We start from the raw sequence: 20,787 nt of genomic DNA, 5'->3' as shown, positions 1-20,787 counted from the left end.
TATCTCAAATCATTACATTCATGTGGTGAATTGCTTCGGCATTCTTTCGTCCATTTCGTAGTGTATCGTGGCCCTAGGCAACGTTATGACCAGTCGCGTTCTACCAATGATGGTATACAATGACCGTAGAACGAACTTTGTCAGCGACATTCGAAAACTTTTCTTTACATTTTTGAAAGGTTTTATTGTCTATTACATTGTGATAACCGAGATTTTCGATTCGCGCATCAAAAAAGTTTCTACAGGCCATTGTTCGAAGCGGTTCTCTGACTGCCATGGGACGCTCTCGGCTCGAGACGCACGCTCCAGATAGAAACCTTTTCATGGCATTATTTATGTTCCCAGAATGCTTCGCGTTGCGCTGTCTCGAGAACGTGCTGCGCCTGCCTGTAGTGTATCTGAACAGTTAGTATTTCAGTCAAAATAGTTAAAATCACTTGTTGGTCCGCCATATTGGAGTCACATCTTTTTATTTTAATAATCAAATTCGTATTTATAAATCACAAAACCTTTTTGCCTTTCTCAATAGAAAGGTACTGAAATTGCTCTCAAAATCGACTTTTTAATCGAGACCCGGAGGGAGGGTGTGCATGTATGTGTGTGTGTGTTTTTATAGTAAGGTTTAAAAAGCTTCAAAAGCCTGGCCCGTAGTGTACTGGCACTGTGTGGGACTCACGACTCACGTTCGTGGCAAACCACCAAAACAATCCTAACTTTTCACGCCCTTCTTCCCCACGGAACTACGTCACTTCATGGGGGGGGAGGAGATCGTTGTGCTTTCATCGCACCTCTTTCTTCTGGTCTATCTCGGAGCCTCACTTGATTCATTGTATGGCTCGACCTATGAGCTTTGATTTAACTCTCGATTATTCTCTTACTTCATGTCTCCCTCTATTACTTCGCCGTTTAGCTCTCGTCCCCGTGAGCCGTTTAGGTGCTGATTCCTTGAGCCATTTAGCACTTGTTCCCGTGAGTCATTCAGCTTCCGGCCTTATCACGTTCTACTAGAATAGTCCCCAAAAGTGAACTCACCCTACTCCGACCGATAGTTCCCCGACGGAGGAATACCCCCCGACAACGATACCAGCTTCCTTGAGCCATTTAGCCCCCAGCTTTATCGAGATCAACTCAGATATTATCCTACTTCGACTGTGATTTCTCCAACAACGGACTTTCTTTCGTTACCGGTGTTTGTTTCGTGTGTCAATTAGCTCCCCTTTTCATCACGATTCTGTCGGGTAAACCACGGCGGCAAATCTACCCTACCGTGAGTTCCCCGGCGAAATATTGCTCCCGATTCTAATGTACGTTTCTGTGAACCAATATGCTCCCCGCTTCGTCTATTCGGTCTAGTCCCCGGTGGTGGACCTAGCCTACTCAACGGGCCAGCCAGTAGGTGATGAGGTCCACCTAGCGATTCTGGGCGGAGCCCCCAACGACCCTCTGATAGCTATTCGACGCGGTTTACTCGTTCTAATCCCCGGCGATGGATCTAGCCTGCTCACGAGCTATCCGGTAGGGTAGCGAGGTCGGTCCGGCGATTCCGGTGAAGCCTGACGTCCGGTTCACTAGCACTCCGACGACCCGAACCCGATGCTACGTCGTGTACTACTCAACTGGTTCCCGACGGTGAACCCAGTCTACACCGACGGAGAGTTCCCCGGCGGCGGAATTTAGCCAATGACGCTACTTTGTTGGTCCCTTCGCCACTTCCTCTGCAGCTCGCAGAGTATACTCGTAACCACTCTGTTGACAGCACGTCGCGGCACATCTCTTCGACGATATTGTCCACAGTTATATCAGGCATACCCCTTCGGACTTCTTCGAATCAAGGGCATACGAAAACCACGTGTTCCGGCGTCTTTTGCACGTTCACAAATTCCGGGCAAAGGGGTGACGAAGCGTGTCCAAAGCGATGCAGGTACTTCCGAAAGCATCCATGCCTGGACGAAAAACTGCGTCAATTGGAACTACACCTCTCCATGCTTCCTATGTACCCAAGCAGACACATTTGGGATCAGTCGGTGGGTCCACCTTCCTTTCTCAGCGTTGTTCCACTTAGCCAACAAGTCCACCCGCACCAGTCTTCTTGCATTACATGCATTTCTCCGATGGTAGCATTCCACGTCCTCAGCTAGAGTGATGCAGATGGGAATCATCCCGGCAATTACACATACCGCCTCCGACGATATCGTTCAGTACGCACTCGCGACAGTCATTACGTGCTTGTCAACTTCGCTCGGTTCCGCTTTGAGTTCAGCGCCCAGACCGGTACACCATCTGACCATACCTCAGTATTAAGGACGAAACACCCACCAGGAGACGTCTTGTGCTGCCTCTTGCTCCTCCGTCATTCCACATGATCCTTGCCAATGCGTAAGTTGTCCTCGCGGTCTTCTCGCATACATAGTCGACATGGCTGTTCTAATTTAACCGATCCTCGACCATCACACCCAGGTGCTTCAGCACACGCATCGATGGGATGGATAGTCCCCCAACGCTGATCTTGACACGCTGGATTTTTTTTACTGTTGCTAACCAGCACTACCTCGGGCTTGTGGTGAGCCAGCTACAACTTGACGTCAGCCATCCAGGTTTCCACGGTGTCTACTGTCTCTGCCGTCAACATCTTCACCTCCTCAAGGGTCTCGCCTGTTATCGTTAATCGACCTCTGCCCCATGTTCGTTTCGAAGACCAGTACTCGGTTCTGGAAGTGACTTTTCAGAATCAAATAGTCCGGAATCCGCACACGGCGATAGCCTACCAGCTAGCACTGTTGATCGCGTTCTTCACGTCTGCCGTTACCACGGCGCAGTAGCGATTACCCCTTCTCTTTTGCTTTAAAACTTTCTCCGGGTCAGAGGTCATCAGCCTATTGAGGATGACCCTTTCCAGAAGCTTACCAAGAGTATCCAGCAGGCATATAGACCAATACGAAGCAGGATCTCCTGGTGGTTTCTCTGGTTTTGGCAGCAACACCAGCTTCTGGATCTTCCATCTATCCGGGAAGTAGGCTTCGTCCATGTGTTTCTGTAGAACTATCCTGAATATGTCCGGAAACGCTAGGATCGCTGTCTTCCGAGCCACGTTGGGGATACCATCTGGTCCGGGAGCTTTGTTCTCTTTCAGTCCTTTTGCTACAATAAGGAGCTCGTCGTTGGATCAACGTACGGTGTAGGGGGCCATGCGGCTGGGTCGTGCTTCGAGAAAAGACCCTCCACGATGATTTTCAGTTTGTCGGCGCACATTTCGACTGGCGTCATTGGACCCTTGATCCTGGTCATAACGACACAGTAAGAATTGCCACAGGGATTGGCGTCTACTTCTCCGCACAGCTCTTTATAGCAGGTGGACTTGCTTAGCACTACCTCGCGGCCCTAGCCGCCCGGAATGCTACCTTACACTCTTCTCTAACTGCCTCAGATCTTGCCCTCTGAACGCGTCTTCTGGCTTTTAGGCAAGCAGCCCGGAGGATGCAGAGCTCTCGTTCCACCAGTACGCCGGACGCCGGTAGTTCCTCGGCTCCATTTTCCTTGCCATTGTTACATCACATGTCCTCGCTACAGCTTCCGACAGCTCATCGGCAGTCGGAATTGGAATGACGCTGTCAGCACGAAGTGCTTCCACAGAAACGCCCTTGTCAAAGTCCTTTATTTTCCACTTCCGCTCGCCAGTTCTCACTCTTGGCGTTACCGTAAAATTTCGGCGACCAATGGTGTAGTGGATCGCTTGGTGGTCACTATGAATGTACTGATCACTAACTCGCCAATTCATGTTATCCATCAGCGACGGACTGCAGACTGTTATGTCGATGATGGATTCTCGACCGTCTTTTCGGAATGTGGTAGCGGAACCTTCGTTGCACAGTCTCACATCCTGCTTCGCCAAGGCTTCCAATAAGCTGTAATCTCTTACGTTGGTCAGCCTGATACCCCACTCCACGCCCAAGCGTTAAAGTCTCCTCGTATAGCAACAGGCGTTCGTCCGACTAACGAGTCGGTTAGTGCGTCCAGCATCCGATTGTACTGCTCTGGTGTCCATCTTGGGGGAGCATAGCAGCTACAGACGAATTCACCGTTGATCCTGGCGATCACGAAGCCTTCGTGTATGTTATCCACCACCTCTTGGACAGGGAAACCACCGCCCATTACTTGTATTGCAGCCATCCCTGCACTATCCACCACCCAGCTACCGTTATCAGGAGGATCACGATGGCTCTGCAATAATTGCAACGTCACACTTCGTTCTGTTGTCGGCCGCCCCAGCAGTTGCTGTGCAATGTCGCAATGATTGAGATTAAGCTGGGTTTTCTCCATCATCATTGGCGTGCCTTTATATACGCAGGGCATGTGAAGCCTCCCGTCGTGTGGTTGTTTCCTTCCTCCTATTTGCAGATCATGCACCTTGGTTGCTTCGTGCAGTCTCTAGCAACGTGCTCATTTTCTTCGCATTTTCTACACAGTGTTCCTCGCCAGGTGTCCGAGGTCAAAGCATCTGAAGCATCGCTCCATCTGCTTGGTAACTTGCGGAGCAAGTCTCAGCGAGCACACCGACCATCTAACTTTTATCTCACCGGTCTCCGCCAGCTTGTAGTGGGCAGGATTTAGCAACGAGCTCGCGGTAGGTCGAGCTCTTAACGGGCGGATCCTTCTTCAGCTCGAAGTTTATCTCACCCTTCTGAGTGCGCCTCGTTCTAACGACGTTCTCTCCCAACTCCTTTAGCTCTGAATTCTCTCTCACTTTCTTGAGAAGAGCGGCGTAGGACTTCGTATCGTTCGCTTCGACGATCAGTCCATCTCCCTTTGGCGCCTTCTGACTTGATTTCAAATGAAAGATATAATACATATGTACTCCCATTGACTGCTATTGAATTTCATTCAGTTTTGATTTGGGTCCGTAGTTACAGGTTGGCTATTGCGGTCACATAGGAATATTCATATAAGGGACGATCCATTAATGACGTAGCATATTTTGAGTGATTTTTAACACCCCCCTCCCCCATCGTAGCATTTCGTCACAAACTTCTATATACCCCCCATGGTAATTACGTAGCTTGATGGTAACCCTTACCCCCCTCCCTGTCCCCGTAAAAAAATTAAAAAAATCTAAAACGATGTTAAATAGATGAAACTGGTAAGATTGTCGTGACTTCAGGTCAACCCCTATTCCCCTTTAAAAAAGCTACGTAGCATGACATGACCCCCTAACCCCTGTCGTCACACATCATCACAAAATACAAAACTCCCCCCTCCCCCATATAATGCTACGTCATTTATGGATGGCCCCTAAACACAATCTTACAATCGTAATGCCTCATAAGTTAAAAATCTATTGAAATGAACATTAAATCACTTCGATTCGCAGTCCTAGATCACTGATGACAAATCCAACATTCTTGGAATACATTGTTCACTATCCAAAAAGCCAAAAAACTGATGGATCTAAAACGAAATGATTTACGTATAATCACAGGTTTATTTACGGGTCATTGTCCTGCTAAGTATCATCTAAGTATAACTAAGTATAACTACATGGGATTCGGGCCATTTGTAACATGTAGAGAAAACAGGGGTAGCCACAAAAGATAACCTGGTCGCAGTGGCAGAGTTTGCCCTAACAAAAAAAACTAATGATTTAACAAAAAAGGGGCTCACAATCTAAGAAAACTTTTCAAAGACAATACAGTCGTGATTCGCTGGTTGGGCCACACCTCTGTCCAACTAACGAATTTGATTCGTTAATTGGACCGACTGACAGACGTCAAAAACTCTCCAAAGGAGACGTTAGTAGTGTATTTGCATCTATTCACATCTCTAATAATTGTCAGATTGATTGCCAAAATGAATTTGACATAAGATTTTGACATTCAGATGCTTTTTTAGTTGGACAATGGTCCAACTAGCGGAGGTCCAACTAAAAAGCGGTCCAGTTTAAAAGTGTCCAACCAGCGAATCACAACTGTAATGGTAAGCTGTTTAGCTTTAGGAAAATTTTACAATTCCTGCTAAATTTGCATTCTGTACCACTGTGCGTTGACTGCACGATTCCGAGTTGTTTTCGGATGTCCCAATGAGAGAGTTGAAGATTTTCCAGGTGCTTGCGCAAAATCAATTCGCGACGTTGCTTTTCACGTGACGTCATTCTTCCAATTTTCGAAAAACTAACAGCGATAAAAATACACTGTAAGGGAAAGTTATGGAAATTTAAAGCCTAGTACTCAAGTGAGAGCAAGGATGTGAAGTATACAGATCGGAAAACTAGAAGTGGCAGGGTCATCAGAACATAATGCCGTATATATATATATATATATATATATATATATATATATATATATATATATATATATATATATATATATATATATATATATATATATATATATATATATATATATATATATATATATATATATACATATATATATATATATATATATATATATATATATATATATATATATATATATATATATATATATATATATATATATATATATATATATATATATATATATATATATATATATATATATATATATATATATATATATATATATATATATATATATATATATATATATATATATATATATATATATATATATATATATATATATATATATAGGTGTGGCAAAACACACGGTTTGCTAGTGTTGGCAACCAAAAAAATGTAAACAATCCAGAAGCACAACGAGCGGAACGAACGCTATGACGAAAGCAAATCGCTTTATTCTGTGATCACGCACACCACTCATGTAAGGTTCATCTTACGAATACCAAAGTGCCATCTTCGCCATACCTGTATATATTACTTTGATTAGAACGGGCTTTATACCTTACGGGCTAAACTTTTGTCTTCTGCTGATGGGGGTCTAGCTTAGTCAGCATAACTATCAATCACTCGTGTCACAGCATGTCTCCTGGCAAAGACAGACTCTTTAGTCCCTCTTTACCGTAAGAACCGACAACATGCCGGTTTGCACGGTAAAGAGGGCAGGAGCGGATCCAGACAAAAATTTCGGAGGGGGTCCGCAATTTCGAATTTGAAATGTTCGTTGGAAAATACGTAATATGTAATACCCTCATTTAATTAAAATCAGTTTCGGTGGTTGAATCTGGTTTGGAATGATTGTGAATTTAGAACGAATTTAAAATAGAAACCATTTTGAAATTTCTCAAGAAATTAAAAAATTTCGGGGGTCCGGACCCCCAGGACCGTCCCCCTGGATCCGCAACTGAAAGAGGGACAAGTCTGTCTTTGCCAGTAAGCATGCTGTGGACTTGAGTGATTCGTAGTTCTGCTACGCTAATTGAATGTCGTTAAAATGTAATAATCTCGATGATTATTCGAAAAAGTTTATGAAATAATGGAAACAAATACACAATCTCGTTCTTACAAGAATTTATTAGATGTAGTTGATAAAAAATTACAGGGGTTGTCTGCCGGGACGGCTGCATTCCCGCACAGTCAATCCAATCTAATCTTACGTTATTATTAGGTAATCAAGATTCCATTTTGTAGAAACTCGAAAATCATTTCAGATAAACCCAACCAGGCTAATCGCAGGAGTCTCGTATATAAATAACTGACCCCCTCGATAGCGCTTAGGCATTCGATTTTTGTGCGTCATTCTTGAACCACCAAGTGCGACCTAACGATGTACAAATTTCTGCTGATCGCGGCTTTCCTGCCAGCTCTCGTGCTAGCCCAGAGTGGCTATCCCCGCCAGTGTAAGTATCTATTCGCAGCGTTACATGCCAATTTAAAACATGTAACATTTGTTACCTCCTCCCAAATGCCCAGGTCCCAACGGAGCACCCCTGCCGGAATCGGTGGAAGTCAACGGATGCACCGCTTCACCCTGCACCATCCCAGTCGGGGATCCGATAGTTGCCCATGCCAAGGGCATCGTTAGCAACCAGAACACCCAAACGCTAACAGCTCATCTTGCCATCCGTGTTCTCGGTCTGGAAATTCCGTTCCCGATTCCGGACGGGTTGGAGGATGCGTGTGCGGCTGGAACGGCCCCCGGTACCTGTCCGGTTACGGTCGGTCAGGTGTTCGATTACGTTCTGGACTACCACGGTGAACCGTTCCCGATATCCGGAATTACCGTTCAGGTTGAGGTCGGATTAATGGGTGACAACGGACAGGACCTGACTTGTATTGCGTTTGATGTTTACATTCAGTCGTAGAAAGGGTGCTGGATGCTGTGATAAGTTTATAGTAATAAAAGTTGAACGTGACGGTTGGTGATTGATTTTTTGTTGTTGTTTTGTCCAGTGCGCAGTGTGTGATCAAACTGACTCCATTCAGAAATCCGAACCCGTTCCGAAATGAGTTTAACTTAGATCTGTGCTTAGATGTAGAATAGAATATGGCCCGTTTACATTAGTACTGGATGCCATCTGCTGATGCCAGCATAATGTAAACGCATATCAGCTGCTGGTAATTGGCAGCATGAAAAATTCTGACGTTTCTGAATTTCATGCTGGCAAACGATGCTGGTAGATAAATCCAAGATGGCGCAAAAGAAGAAAATTTGTAATTTTCGCCCATTTTTCTTCATTTGACTACTCATATGTGTTTAAATTTGTTAGGACACTAAATTAGCAAGAAAATACTAAATTTTTTCGAAATTTTTCTGTTCTTATGAATATGTTACACATATTGCCAGCATCCAGTCTACTAGCAAGAGTGTGCACATTGCCAGTAGCTGATTCCAGCATCTAATTTGCCATCCATACGTGTTTTTCTAGACAAAAGCCCTTAGAAAGTAATCGTACATGCAATTATTTATAAATAATTAGTTCGACGATCTCATACAACCGTTCAAAAAATTTGTAAAAAGATCTTCGAGATGGATTTAAACACATATTTACTAAAATATTACACAACATTTCCAAACCAAACGTAATACATCAGATTTGTTTTTTAAACATCATAAACGAGCAAATATCTCAATTTAATTTTATATTGTGATAACTTTATGCGCGTATAGATTATGAGATATGGCCAGGGAATCAAGTATCCCCAAGTATCAAGTATTTTTCATCAAAATTCAAAATATTACAGGTCCTGGAACATTTTATTAGAACATATAATAAATCTAGGTGGCCGATATAGAGTTATACAAGAAAGCGAGTTTTGTATAACATGCGTACTTTATTTTGTCGCGCACTGTATATCGACTAAATCAACAGCAAATTAAGCAACGTTGTTCATAATTTTTGCAATTTCTTTGTGCGTTATTAAGATATTTTGTTCTTGAGAATATTATCGAATTTGACAAGCGGAGTAACGCAGCTCATGTTCATGATATCAACACCCAACAAACATTTCGTGGTTTTTTAAACGTTTTAACAGATGCTTTATTTATTCAGCTTTAGCTGAACATTGTTTATTGTTTATTATTAATCGTACGATAGCCTGTCAGTTTAGTACTATAAATCAGGTCAAGGAATAATATCTTAAATGGAAGTTATACATGGGAAGATTAATTTAACAACAATAGTACATACTGTCTTAGTTTTGTGCTAGTTTGATTTAAGTGCTAGTTTGAAGGAGGACAGTGTTGGCTTGATTTTGATATCGGTGGATAGCCTGTTCCACAGCGGAACTCCGTATATCAGTAGGCTCTTTTTTCTGCTGGATGAGTGTTGCGGAATTAGGAACGTTCTTGTACGTTCCATCAGCCCTCGCTGGAGATGTTGCATGATGTATTGTGGAAGTTTATCGTCCCACGCCTGGCGAAAAAAACAGCATATTCGGTGACGGTAGTTGTCGGGAAGATCATGGCCGAAAATCGCGTTTCGCACGTTGGCTGTTGTTTCGAATCTTGTCATTTTAAAGACAAATCTGATCGACGATTTAAAGCATCTGTGCAGTCTTTCTTTATGCTCTGCCGAGAGGCCAGGATAGTACACTATGTCACAGTAAGTGAAAACGGGCATTACTACCTGTTTCCGCGCGAAGAAAACGGAAACGAAACGATTGACAGCTGGCACCTAGAGACGTCCTTTCGTGGAATTGGTTCTTTTACTGAGATAAACTTCTTCAGACTTTAGGCTAGTGCTCTACGATATGAGAGCCGGCGCTTCTAAAGTGGAATTGTTTTACATCAATATAAGAACAGTTCTTTTAGCGCTGAGATAGACGTTGAAATCAAAATAGACTAGTATCTCACTGCAAGTGGAGACCTATATTACTATTACGGATTAAAGAACGGTTTTCGCAGCGAAAGAACCTTCAAAACCCTTTAGGGGAGAATTTCGGTGTGTACAGCACGACGCATCGATAAAGACTAACCGAAAAATTCTAACTTTATTAACAATCTTTGGCCTTATATACTAGTTCCTAGCCTAACCAAATAGACCTCTTGCATTGATTACATTATTTGATAGGCAAACATTTCCCGTATGCATCTCATGCTCTGGTTCTATTTTTATTTCTGTTTTCTTCACCCACGCATGGCTGAGGGCTAGCGCATGGTTTATTTTTGTTTATACTTTATTTGAGACGTTGCACATTGCAACGTTTGACTCGTCGCGCGGTAACACTACCGCTTGGACTAGTTTGAGACGCACTTGAAGAGGCAGTACTGGTGCAAATCGTCTAAATGTGCGTAGAATGTTGTATGCTCGCATCGTCGCTTCGTTTATTTGGTCAGTCCACTTAAGGTTGTTGTCCATTAGCAGCCCTAGGTTGACAACTCTATCACTCACTGCAACAACCTCTCCGCAGAACATAATGTCAGCTGTAGGAACAATATACCCTGTCTTACAGAAAACGATGGCTTGAGTTTTCTTGGGATTGGGAAATAGGTTGTTTTCGGCTGCCCAGCGCTCAACAGAGTACAGGTCTTCGTTGATTCTGTGTACCAGCATGTTAACATCAGCTATTGGTCCGGAGATGTAGACTTGTAGATTGTCGGCATATAGGTGATATTCACAGCTGAGAGTGCGGGGTAAGCTGTTTATGAATAAACTGAACAGTAACGCACTAAGGCATGATCCTTGTGGGGTTCCGTCCACAAGAAACTTCTCCATGGAAACCTCTTCGCCAAGCTTAACCACTTGGCTCCTGTTTTGCAAGAAGGATCTAATCAGTTGAGCAGCCGATTCATCGAAGCCGAATTCAGTTTGGAGCTTTTGCTGCAGCTTTATGTGTCGAACACAATTAAAAGCCAGGGAAAAATCCACAAGTACCATGACAGTGCAGAGATTTCCGTCGAAACTGTTGAATATATCATGCACAACCTTAACAAGGGCTGTGGTAGTACTATGCTGTTTTCTATAGTCTGACTGATGCTTGTATAAGAGTGGCGGATCAGCACCTGTAAGTGCTCGGTAATTTGATGAAGCAGTATTTTCTCTAAAATTTTCGAAATCGCGGGAAGCACACTTATCGGCCAGAAGTCCTTAGGTTCCACAGGATTTGCTGTTTTCGGAATCGGCGTGACTATGGCTTTTTTCCAGAGTTCGGGAAACTTGTGCGAGTCGATGATGGCATTAAAAAGATTTACAAGTAGAGGCAGTATGAAAGGGCAAAGCATTTTTACAAACAATATGGGGATATTGTCCGAACCCGTTGCGTTTGATGATGTTTCGAAGATTCTCTTCGACACGTCTGCTGCATCCGTGCGCCTGAATGTGAACCTTCTGTGGGTGGTACTATTCCAGTTGGTGTTGCTGTCGTTATCGTGCGGAGGTAAAGTTGGAGCTGATTGCTGTTTTTGTGATTGAAGGTGCGAGTGACCCTCGGCGAAAAACTGATTTAGCTGCTGAACATCAGTTTGCGTATCAGCTATGTTACGTTTGGCGTTGTTGTGAATACCATCCCTCTGGAGATTACTCCACAGTTTCTTGGCAGGTAGCCCGGGAGAAAAGTTTTTGTCCGCATATTTCTTCTTTGCAGTCGCAATTAGTGTCCTCACTCTGTCGCGTTTGGTGCAATAATCGTGCCATTGAAGATCACCTCTTGTTCTGTTGGGGTTTCTCGAATAAAGTTGAAAAGCCAGGTCTCTGAGTTTAACTGTTCGCTCGATTTCGCTTGTGATCCATGGAGTACGTTGATCGCGTATTATAACGGTTTGCTCGGGAACATGATGGTCAAGAAGCACTCGTATTTCCTCTGTCACAAGCTCCGCTTTCCTATCGACTTCAGCGCATTCCAGTATTGGCTGCTGGTCTCTAGCCTGGAAATCTGCTTGTAGTGGAACTAGGTTGACTCTGCGGAAGTTTCTGTATGTTCTTCTTTGCGGGGGTGGTTTCCTCACTCGTATGTCAGCGATTAGATAAACAACTTCGTGGTCAGAAATTGAGTTACCTATTGACGTCGATGACTTCACAATTGAGTTGGGAGAGCCTGTGACCAAAAGGTCAATTGTAGTCGAGGAAGTTTCTGTAATACGGGTAGGAGGAGTATTCAGGACAGTAAGGTTGAAGATTTGGTGAAGCCGTCGTAAATCAGTAAGGTTGCTGGAAGGTTGTGCTGCAGAAATGTTGACAATGTAGATCCTGTCGAAGCTGAACTCGAGCAGATCAAGGAGATTTTCATATCTTTGAATTAGAAATTGGTTGTTGCCAGATGGATTGTACAGCACTACTACACCAACATTGAGGTTGTTAATTTTGGCTCTAATGGCTAAAAACTCCACGCGTTGAGCAATCGGAACAGCAGGGTCAAATGAAGATTTGATTATTGGGGTGATTTTGACATGCTTCGCCACATACAGTCCGACTCCACCGCAGGCTTTGGCACCCCGTCCTCTTCCACAGGGGAGCGAGTGTCGCACAAAATTATCACCAGGTATCTTAACTGGTCAAATTGGGGAGCTAGCTTTGAGCTTGGTCTCGCTGAGTCCGAAGAAGTGGTACTGTTTTCGGTCTAAAATTAGTTTAACTCCGTCGATGTGTCTTTCGATTCCGCGGACGTTTAATAGCCCTATTCGCAGGTGATTGCCGTTAGTTGTCATGATCACGTTGCTTTATTGTGCTATTTTGTGTTGCAGCTAGTAATGTCTAAATTATCGGTGGACATAGCGTCGAAAAAAATCGAAGACTCGTCAGCTGAATCCTCACGAGACGTGTTCAGCTGCAGGAGTTGATTGAGATCGGTGATCGATATGTAGTTTTTCTGATGAGGCAGACGAACAGAAATAGCGTCGTTCCGGACGAACACCGAGTCGACTAGCTTTTTATGTTTGAGACGAAGTGCAAGATTACGTATTCTGAAGGCTTGGATGGATAGCACCTCGTTCAGAGTAAATCTATACTCCAAAGCAAGTTTGGATAGTTTAGCTTGCTTGTAGTTTTGGAAATATAGATTGAGAACCTTTTCCTTCACCTCTTTGTGGCTGAAAACGACGATGATAGTTGGCGTAATGGAGCGGTCACTCCACTTGGAGGGCTTAACCGGAACTCTGAAACAATCGGTAACGTGTGACACCGGTTCGTCGACACCCAAAAAATTCAAAATATCCAGCACGAGATCTTTGACGTTTTCTCCAACTCGGTATGGTATCTTATTAATCGCGATTCTGTATTTATTTACACTTTGGAGACAGGTATTAGCAAGCTTAGCGCCAGATTCGATCACCTCGAGCTTTGTTTCTAGGGTATTAACCAAGGTACTTTGCACCTTCTGTCGTTCCTGGAGTTGATCTGAAGCTTGAATTCGGTTTCTTAATTTATCGAGTTGCTTTTTCGAAGCTACACAGTTCGTAGTTAGCTCGGTTTGGAGTTTTTCCAGCTGTTTCGAGAGCTCGATAATAGTTTCGTTGACTTTGGTGAGATCGGGATTAACTGGGGTATGAGAGGGCGACGCTTGTTTCTGAATAAGAGTTCCGAGTATGGTACACTTCTCACAGAAGTACCAATAGTTGACAATTTCCGGGAGAGGTATATTACTTGCCCGTATGCAGACTGTGTAAAACCACTTAAAGCAGCTGTCGCAACAAATCCAGCCAACTGTGAGGTCCTTTTTGCTCTTTCTGCTTAATTTTTTGGCTGGTTCTCTCAGCCCACAGGCTGTACAGGTATCTTTTCCCAGTCAAAAAGGGCAAGTTGCTGGCTAGCGGGGGGCTATTTGCCAACTCGGATGCGCTAATTGCCCTACAATTTGCCAGCAATTTGCTGGCAATTAGGGGGCTATTTTATATGCAACATTTGGGCGATTTGCCGCCGTCATTTTTTTGCCGCTCTACCCGCCCTTAAATCGCCCAGGGAACGCGCCATTTAATCGCCCTTAATTGCCTGATATGAAAATTAAAAATAATAATTATTTTCGGATTCACTATCTACTCACATAAATTTATCGGTACACTAGGTAATCACCACCAGACTATAGGAAGAATCGATGGTGAAATTCGTATTGCACACCAAAACTTACCACAATCTGACTTTCATTTAGACTCAGAGATCTTGTTCCACTATACTTACACACGATTCCACAATTTTCCACATTCGTTGGCTAAATTAAGTGCACTAAACAAACAAAATACAAGCGGGAACACGTCAATTGTTTAAAAAAAAACAATTTTAAACTTAAGCCAAACATGAACCGCCATGTTTGAAAAACGCAAAAAAACAACCAAGTCCATTTCAGCCGCCAGAAAATTTGTCTAAGTATTGAAATTGCCTTTAAATCGCATTCGCAAATTGCATTTGTTCCTGTAGGGGCAATAGACCTTTCTCGTCAGACCTAACACCTGTTTTTCTTATTTTTAATCGAAAGATTACACAATTATAAGAACATTTCCGTAAAAATGAGATTTTTAGGAGCTATCATGATTTTTTAATGATTTTTTAAAATTTGAAATATGCAAGAATGTTGAATATTTTTTTCACCTCAGCAAGAATGGTGGGACTTAAAATGTGCGTTTGGGCAGCACTGTTTTGAATATTTTCACTTAAGTTCTTGGCAACGCGGTAAATGAAGTGGTGAATCGCAGTACAAAATTCATTAGCAATGTAAACAAACTAAAATGAACCTCTCGCTGTAGAACATTGGATGAAAATGTTTAACCTCACTTTTTTGACATTTCGCAGAGCTTGTTTACATAGGCTTAGATTTTTTTTTATTCGACCACAGTATGAGAAACTTGATTTGGTTTACTTTTAAATGCGAATATCTTGTATTAACAAGCTCGCTAGGCTTTCATTTTTATTTGACGTCATTAGGTAATGTTCCATTAAATTTGGCATTTAGATTTTTCTTGTCCACGATTCGAAGCGATTTTATTTGTTGCGATCAATTTAACTTGTTTTGTTTTTTTGCTGAATTACAACATTAGCCACAAAACATTTTGATGATCTCTGGTAATTGGTAATCTCTAGTAATCCTTGAAATTATATACATCGCAATATAGGTCCGCACCAGTTGCAGCCGCTTCACCTCGCCGGAATCGAGTTAGCCGATGGTCCAGTCTGCGTCACACTCGGCTGTCGCTGCACCAATGGTAGCTCCCAACCAGGCCTTTGGATTAATTGCTCAAATCGCAGCTACTGCTGGTAGTGTAGCGATCGGCTTCGTCGGTAACACCGTTGGGCATGCCCTCATCGGAATGTTCAGCGGTTCCGATTCACAAGAGGCAGCCTCGCTAGGACAGGCTGCCCCGGTATCGGGCGAGGCAAACACTCCGGTAGGACCATGCTCGTGGGAGATCAAGCAAATATCTTGTACCCAAGGCCAGGTCGAGTGTGATTCGGAACAATTACCAAGTATAGAAGTCCATATATATAGCGTTCACGTGATACATTTTCCTTAAAGTTGATTGAATAAAAATAGTATAAATGTTGGCCAAATCCTGCAGCACTATAGGATCACAGATAGAGCATTAACACCAACTCACTGTGCTTCGGTGTTTTTTTTTTGCAAACGAACTATCAGGTCTATGTTTTTATTTAGTAAATATTTTAATAAATATTAGTTCATTAGGAGTATGACTTATTTTTATTTTGATGGCGCGGTGAAGGGGTGCTTAAAGTGCGAGTCGTATCTTTAAAATCGATCACTTGAAAGTAGTATAAATAATTATAAATGCGACAACAATAAACTCATAACCTTTTTAATGGTTATTTAGCCATAGGTAACGAGGAAATCGGTATGTTTTATTCATGTACAACAAAAAATACTCAGCAATAATGTAACTTATTATTAATTGTTACGTAGTATAAATGATTATAAAATGCGATAACATAAGCTCATAACCTTTCTAATGGTTATTTAGCCATACTGCCGTGATATGCATAACTGTCCCATCTGCATAGGAAACCCAAATGGGACTGTTATGCGGATCAGGGCAGCATAGGTAACGAGGCAATCGGTATGTTTTATTCATGTACAACAAAAATTACTCAGCAACAATTTAATTTATTATTAATTGTTACGCGTGATTTTGTCTCCAGTGATTGGCCAAAATTGGTCGCTTTTAGAATCTGGTGCTCTAAGCATAACTGTCCCATGTTAATAGCGAATCCCATAACACATGGAACAGTATAGCGACCATACAGCTGCAACAGCGAATTTAGCATTGACATCAATATAACCAGGTTGGTTGCAAGCAGAAAGAACAATACTAGCTGGGCTGCTAGCTGTTCGTGCTACTAACACTTGCAGTCTGTCAAATTAACATGATTCTATGATCTAGCTTCAATGACGATGGAATATAGCCGAATCCAAAGCCTAACCCATCAGCGCATTTGATCATGTAATGGATATTATAAACTCTGAAAGAAATACATTTTATTGTTGTCTGTTTTTTGAGGTTAGAACCTTTATACTATTATGAGAATGGTCCTCAGCAACTATCCTTCCAAATCAAAAACTCGTGCTAGCAATGGCTTAGTTCAGAAGCGTCAGCATCACAAGCGATGAATATGCATGACTGACGGTCATGGTGTTGAGCGGCTGACCCTGAAATCTATCCCAAAACCGTATTCGTTCGTTCAGTCCGAGCGATATTGCGTAACTCGGGGAACAGGCAAGTGCGACGTCATGTCGTCATGGGCTTCAATTTTGTACATACAGGCACCTATAAATAACCAATCAATTTAATTATGTAGATTTAGGCCATACCGTAAATTTGGCTGACATACCCCATATCAAGTCCCACACACATAGCACACCATCCTGGCAACCAGATGCGCCCATCTTGGCCTGCCACTGGTCTATGAAAATACATGTGATAGGACCGCAATGGCCGTTTGGGGTGAACTGCAATAGGTGGCTATCAAGCCGGAACACGTTAACAGTGTGGCCCTGGCTGCCAGTAATGACTGTACCGCCCGCCACTTCCAAACATGTCACCGGTGACCCTGCTGGTGAAACTATAGCATACATCGAAGCTCCTCCTCGGATGCGTGATGTTGAGCTGGCAACGCTGTGGACGGATTTGAGCCGGCGGGTTGCTGAAATAAACTAATGCTTCCTGCCGAACCGCTGCGTACGTGGGCTAAAAAGAAAAAGAATTAAGGCACTTGATGACACTCATTACAGACTGAAAATTAAATGACTTAGAATATACAGTATTTTAAAAGAACAAGTAAATTCTGTCTGCGCCCTAGGTGAGCTTAAAAAATTGCTTGAAACATAGAACTTACTTCGCCCATATGCAGACGTAAATCCCCAATCGATCTGAAAACCTTACGTGTACGTTTCCAGTCTCAGAAAATCGATTCGTTCACTCAACCGTGCGACTATCACTTTGTCACCGGCGAGGTTTATGTTAGTTACCCCATTGTTGTGGTTGTTTTCAGCTTCATATATATCCTGCAATGAAACGTCCGTCAATAGTTGTAATAAAAAACAAATGACTCCAACCAATTTACCTAAAAGTTACCAGTCGTTCCCTCCCAGAACTTTAAACGCCCATCTGCACACCCAATCTGTATGAGATCATCAAAAAAGTCCAGATACCAGATCGGCGAAGTCTGGTAACATTTCTTCCGCGCTGAACTTCCTCCTCCAGGTGGCTGAAAACATTCCCCAGCGCTCATCTGCTCTCGGGGTGGGCAGTTCCGGCATCAGGTGCAAAGCGTCGATAGTTTTAACCGAGTATAGCGTCGAAAAAGGATCGTTTCGCAGCACCTCCAGTTTTAATTCTACTAGATCTTTGCGAATAATTTCAATTAGCAAACTTGCATTCGCCGCGCTAAAAGATTAATCGGGTAATTTTAAAGCTGACACTAAATATTTCGACTTACTTGCATGCCTCTGCATTTTCCGTGGAGGAAGCTGTTTCTCCATATTCGCTTCAGCTCGTTTTTCTTCAGGAGCTATGGACTAGAAGGTTTTTCCGCATTCTCTTTCTCTGGACTGTCAGTCGCCGGTTCTGATTCCTTGTCCTTGGTCATACTCAGATCGCTAACCTATTTTTATTGAAAAGGGAAATTTAAATCCCATGAAACAATGATGGCTCCAAAAATAGTTTAGGTGGTTATGACAAAAAGAACACTTACGAGTGCAGAAATTCCCAGAACCTCCGCCTTTTTGACCCAGTTATCTGCATCGCTTACCATCGCTTCGACCGGGTACAATGTATGGGAAAACGTCCTGAATCCGAACGGGTACTGTCTCATCGGTGGTTTATGCCTGGCAAATCGCTGAATTTTGCTCAGAACGATCATGTGGAAAAAAAACGATGCCTTTTTTGTCTGCTCACTTCGCTGCCATGAAACCGACGATGAGTCCTTCTTCCAAATGAGTCACACGGTTGGCCCGAGTGAATATGTGCGTGTCGAATACGCTTCCATTATGTTTGTTCTGTAAATCAACAAGGACATCTAGACATGAAAAAGAATGTTGCAGAATGTCCTTTCCAAGTATCGTGCTGTTGTGTTTAATGTTGATGGTAACGAAGTCGGAAGCGACTCTGACCTATGAGATTTTTCTGTCCCCGAGCGCTATCAGCGGACACACTACGAATTTAACCGTCAAGTGGTTTTCACTTTTGCTGAGCTGGAAGCGGCCGCTCTGAATCTGTACAGCGACATCCTTTTGAACCACTTCGGATTCATGAACTATACACTATAATTATATTATACAATGGATTTTTTCATAACGTTTACTATTCCCTAAAATCACGAACCGATCCAATGGCTAATGATTGTGTAGAACTAGGGGAAAGTAATAAAAACATGAACGACAGCGAGCAGGATAAATTCGAGGATTTGAACAATCAGTTAAGTCAGCTGTTGCGGGGTAACACATAACGGGCGCGTTCATCCGAGGTGAGATATAATTTCAAACTGTAACTGTAACTGGTGCCCGACGTCGACAAAAATCAGTCGTTAGTTTTCTGAGATTTTTTCTGCAGAAAACTAAAATATTTAGAAGTGTCAATCAATCAAAAACAAATCTATCAGTGCAGCCAGTTTTAGCACAATTTCATCAAAGTATGCTGTCACTCTGACAGTGTACCTTTATGGGTGTACCTGGGTCATAAAATGTGTCCTCAAAAAATCGTCAGAGCATTCCGTATTAACATATTTGTATTTGGTAACCTGGCAGATTGCTCAATCAATTTCCGGATGATTTGATGTGGAAAGGTGAAGACATTTTCTAAAAAGGCCCATACGTAATAATATTGATCTTATTATATGAAAATCGTGATTTTTATGGTAAGAAAAAAAAACGGTATTTTTAGTAACATTATTGGTATTGAAATTAAAAATCGGTTTAAATATTGTTTGTGGCACTAAAAACTGGATTCTAACCGCACTGCGCACTTACTACTCTTCTATTAAATTCTTCTCATAGACTGGTTAGTTCGACTGCTCTGTCTATGAAAGTACCATCGCTATCACGTGAAATACATGTGTTTTGACAGCTCGCAGTTTTCAGTAGCAGTTTGATCACTCGCACTTTGAAAGTGCGGAGTCCAGGTTGGTGGGAAGTGCGCAATATCGATAAATCGGTATATTCTGCAACACTGTTTTGGGGTTCATCTACGTCAAAACAATGTTTTTGACAAATTGGAATGAACTCTTGGAGTTCATACCCAGTAAACGAAACGGCGAATAGCCAGATTAAAACAGATGCCGGCTAGCGGCAGGCTACTGGAACTATGTTATAGGCTACCCGCCGTAACTTTATTTCATATTCCCCACTCGAAGTTCATCCAAATGGTGAAAAAGTATGGAGAATCGAGGTAAAATAGGACAGGGGAAAACAGAGTAAAATGGGCAGCTCGAAGAATTTTTGATTTTTTCAATAGTTAGAGACACCAAATTAACGTGACAGTATTCAGAATTGATCCAGCGTTGAAAACGGAAGCTGTTCTGCATATAAAATTTTTTGACGAGAAAGGTCTATTAGCACAGGCGAGTTGAGTCAAACGTCAAACTTTTTAAATCGCCTGACCATGTTCGTCCGCATTTTTTTGACAGGGTTGCCATGAATGATATTATCACAATACATATGCTATTTAGAGTGTAACATCTTCCACAGCTATTATTTACTAACACACTCACAGCTTACGGCTGTGATCACGTAAGGAACGAGAGCGAAAGAATAAAAAAAACAATGGCCGCCGAAAAACCTCTTTTCCAATGAAGGTGGATTCGGTGAAAACCAAACTTTAGGTCACTAAACGGATTGCTCATGCGCGAAAAACATCACTTGCTAACACATTCGTCCTTAAACCACCGCGGGCAAAACTTTTTAGGCGCTTCCGACCGCGTTTTCGTCCAAAAAAGGTTATTTTCCGCGAGCACCCCCGATGTGCGTTCACGCAGTACAAACACTAATTACCACTGTTTTAGCTCAGCCGGAAATGAACCGGA

General features: G+C 42.6%; 1 protein-coding gene and 1 long non-coding RNA gene across 3 annotated transcripts; one reads left to right on the top strand and one right to left on the bottom strand.

The window, feature by feature from the left end:
* The first annotated feature begins 7,574 nt into the window (after nucleotides 1–7,574).
* On the top strand, nucleotides 7,575–8,261 carry LOC131677250 (NPC intracellular cholesterol transporter 2-like). The gene is made up of 2 exons (XM_058956971.1): nucleotides 7,575–7,731; nucleotides 7,805–8,261. Exons 1-2 carry the CDS (start codon nucleotides 7,659–7,661, stop codon nucleotides 8,194–8,196), a joined length of 465 nt encoding a protein of 154 aa, XP_058812954.1. The 5' UTR covers nucleotides 7,575–7,658; the 3' UTR covers nucleotides 8,197–8,261.
* An 8,956-nt stretch (nucleotides 8,262–17,217) lies between these two features.
* LOC131677264 (uncharacterized) lies at nucleotides 17,218–18,687 on the bottom strand. 2 transcript variants are annotated; one of them, XR_009303314.1, is made up of 5 exons: nucleotides 18,463–18,687; nucleotides 18,208–18,372; nucleotides 17,833–18,155; nucleotides 17,605–17,773; nucleotides 17,218–17,456 (listed from the first exon to the last, which is right to left on the bottom strand). It is a non-coding gene; the product is annotated as an uncharacterized LOC131677264 (long non-coding RNA). The 2 variants fall into 2 exon arrangements; XR_009303315.1 differs by lacking the exon at nucleotides 17,218–17,456 and having other exon boundaries at nucleotides 17,569–17,773; nucleotides 18,520–18,687.
* Nucleotides 18,688–20,787: the final 2,100 nt, after the last annotated feature.

Source organism: Topomyia yanbarensis, chromosome 1 (genome assembly GCF_030247195.1).
Source record: "Topomyia yanbarensis strain Yona2022 chromosome 1, ASM3024719v1, whole genome shotgun sequence".
Lineage (NCBI taxonomy): Eukaryota > Metazoa > Arthropoda > Insecta > Diptera > Culicidae > Topomyia > Topomyia yanbarensis.
This window is presented reverse-complemented; position numbering and strand designations above follow the sequence as displayed.

Coding starts and splice junctions, on each gene's coding strand:
- LOC131677250 (XM_058956971.1), top strand. CDS start 7,659: ATGTACAAATTTCTGCTGATCGCGGCTTTCCTGCCAGCTCTCGTGCTA. Junction 7,732..7,804: donor GAGTGGCTATCCCCGCCAGT/GTAAGTATCTAT, acceptor CCAAATGCCCAG/GTCCCAACGGAGCACCCCTG.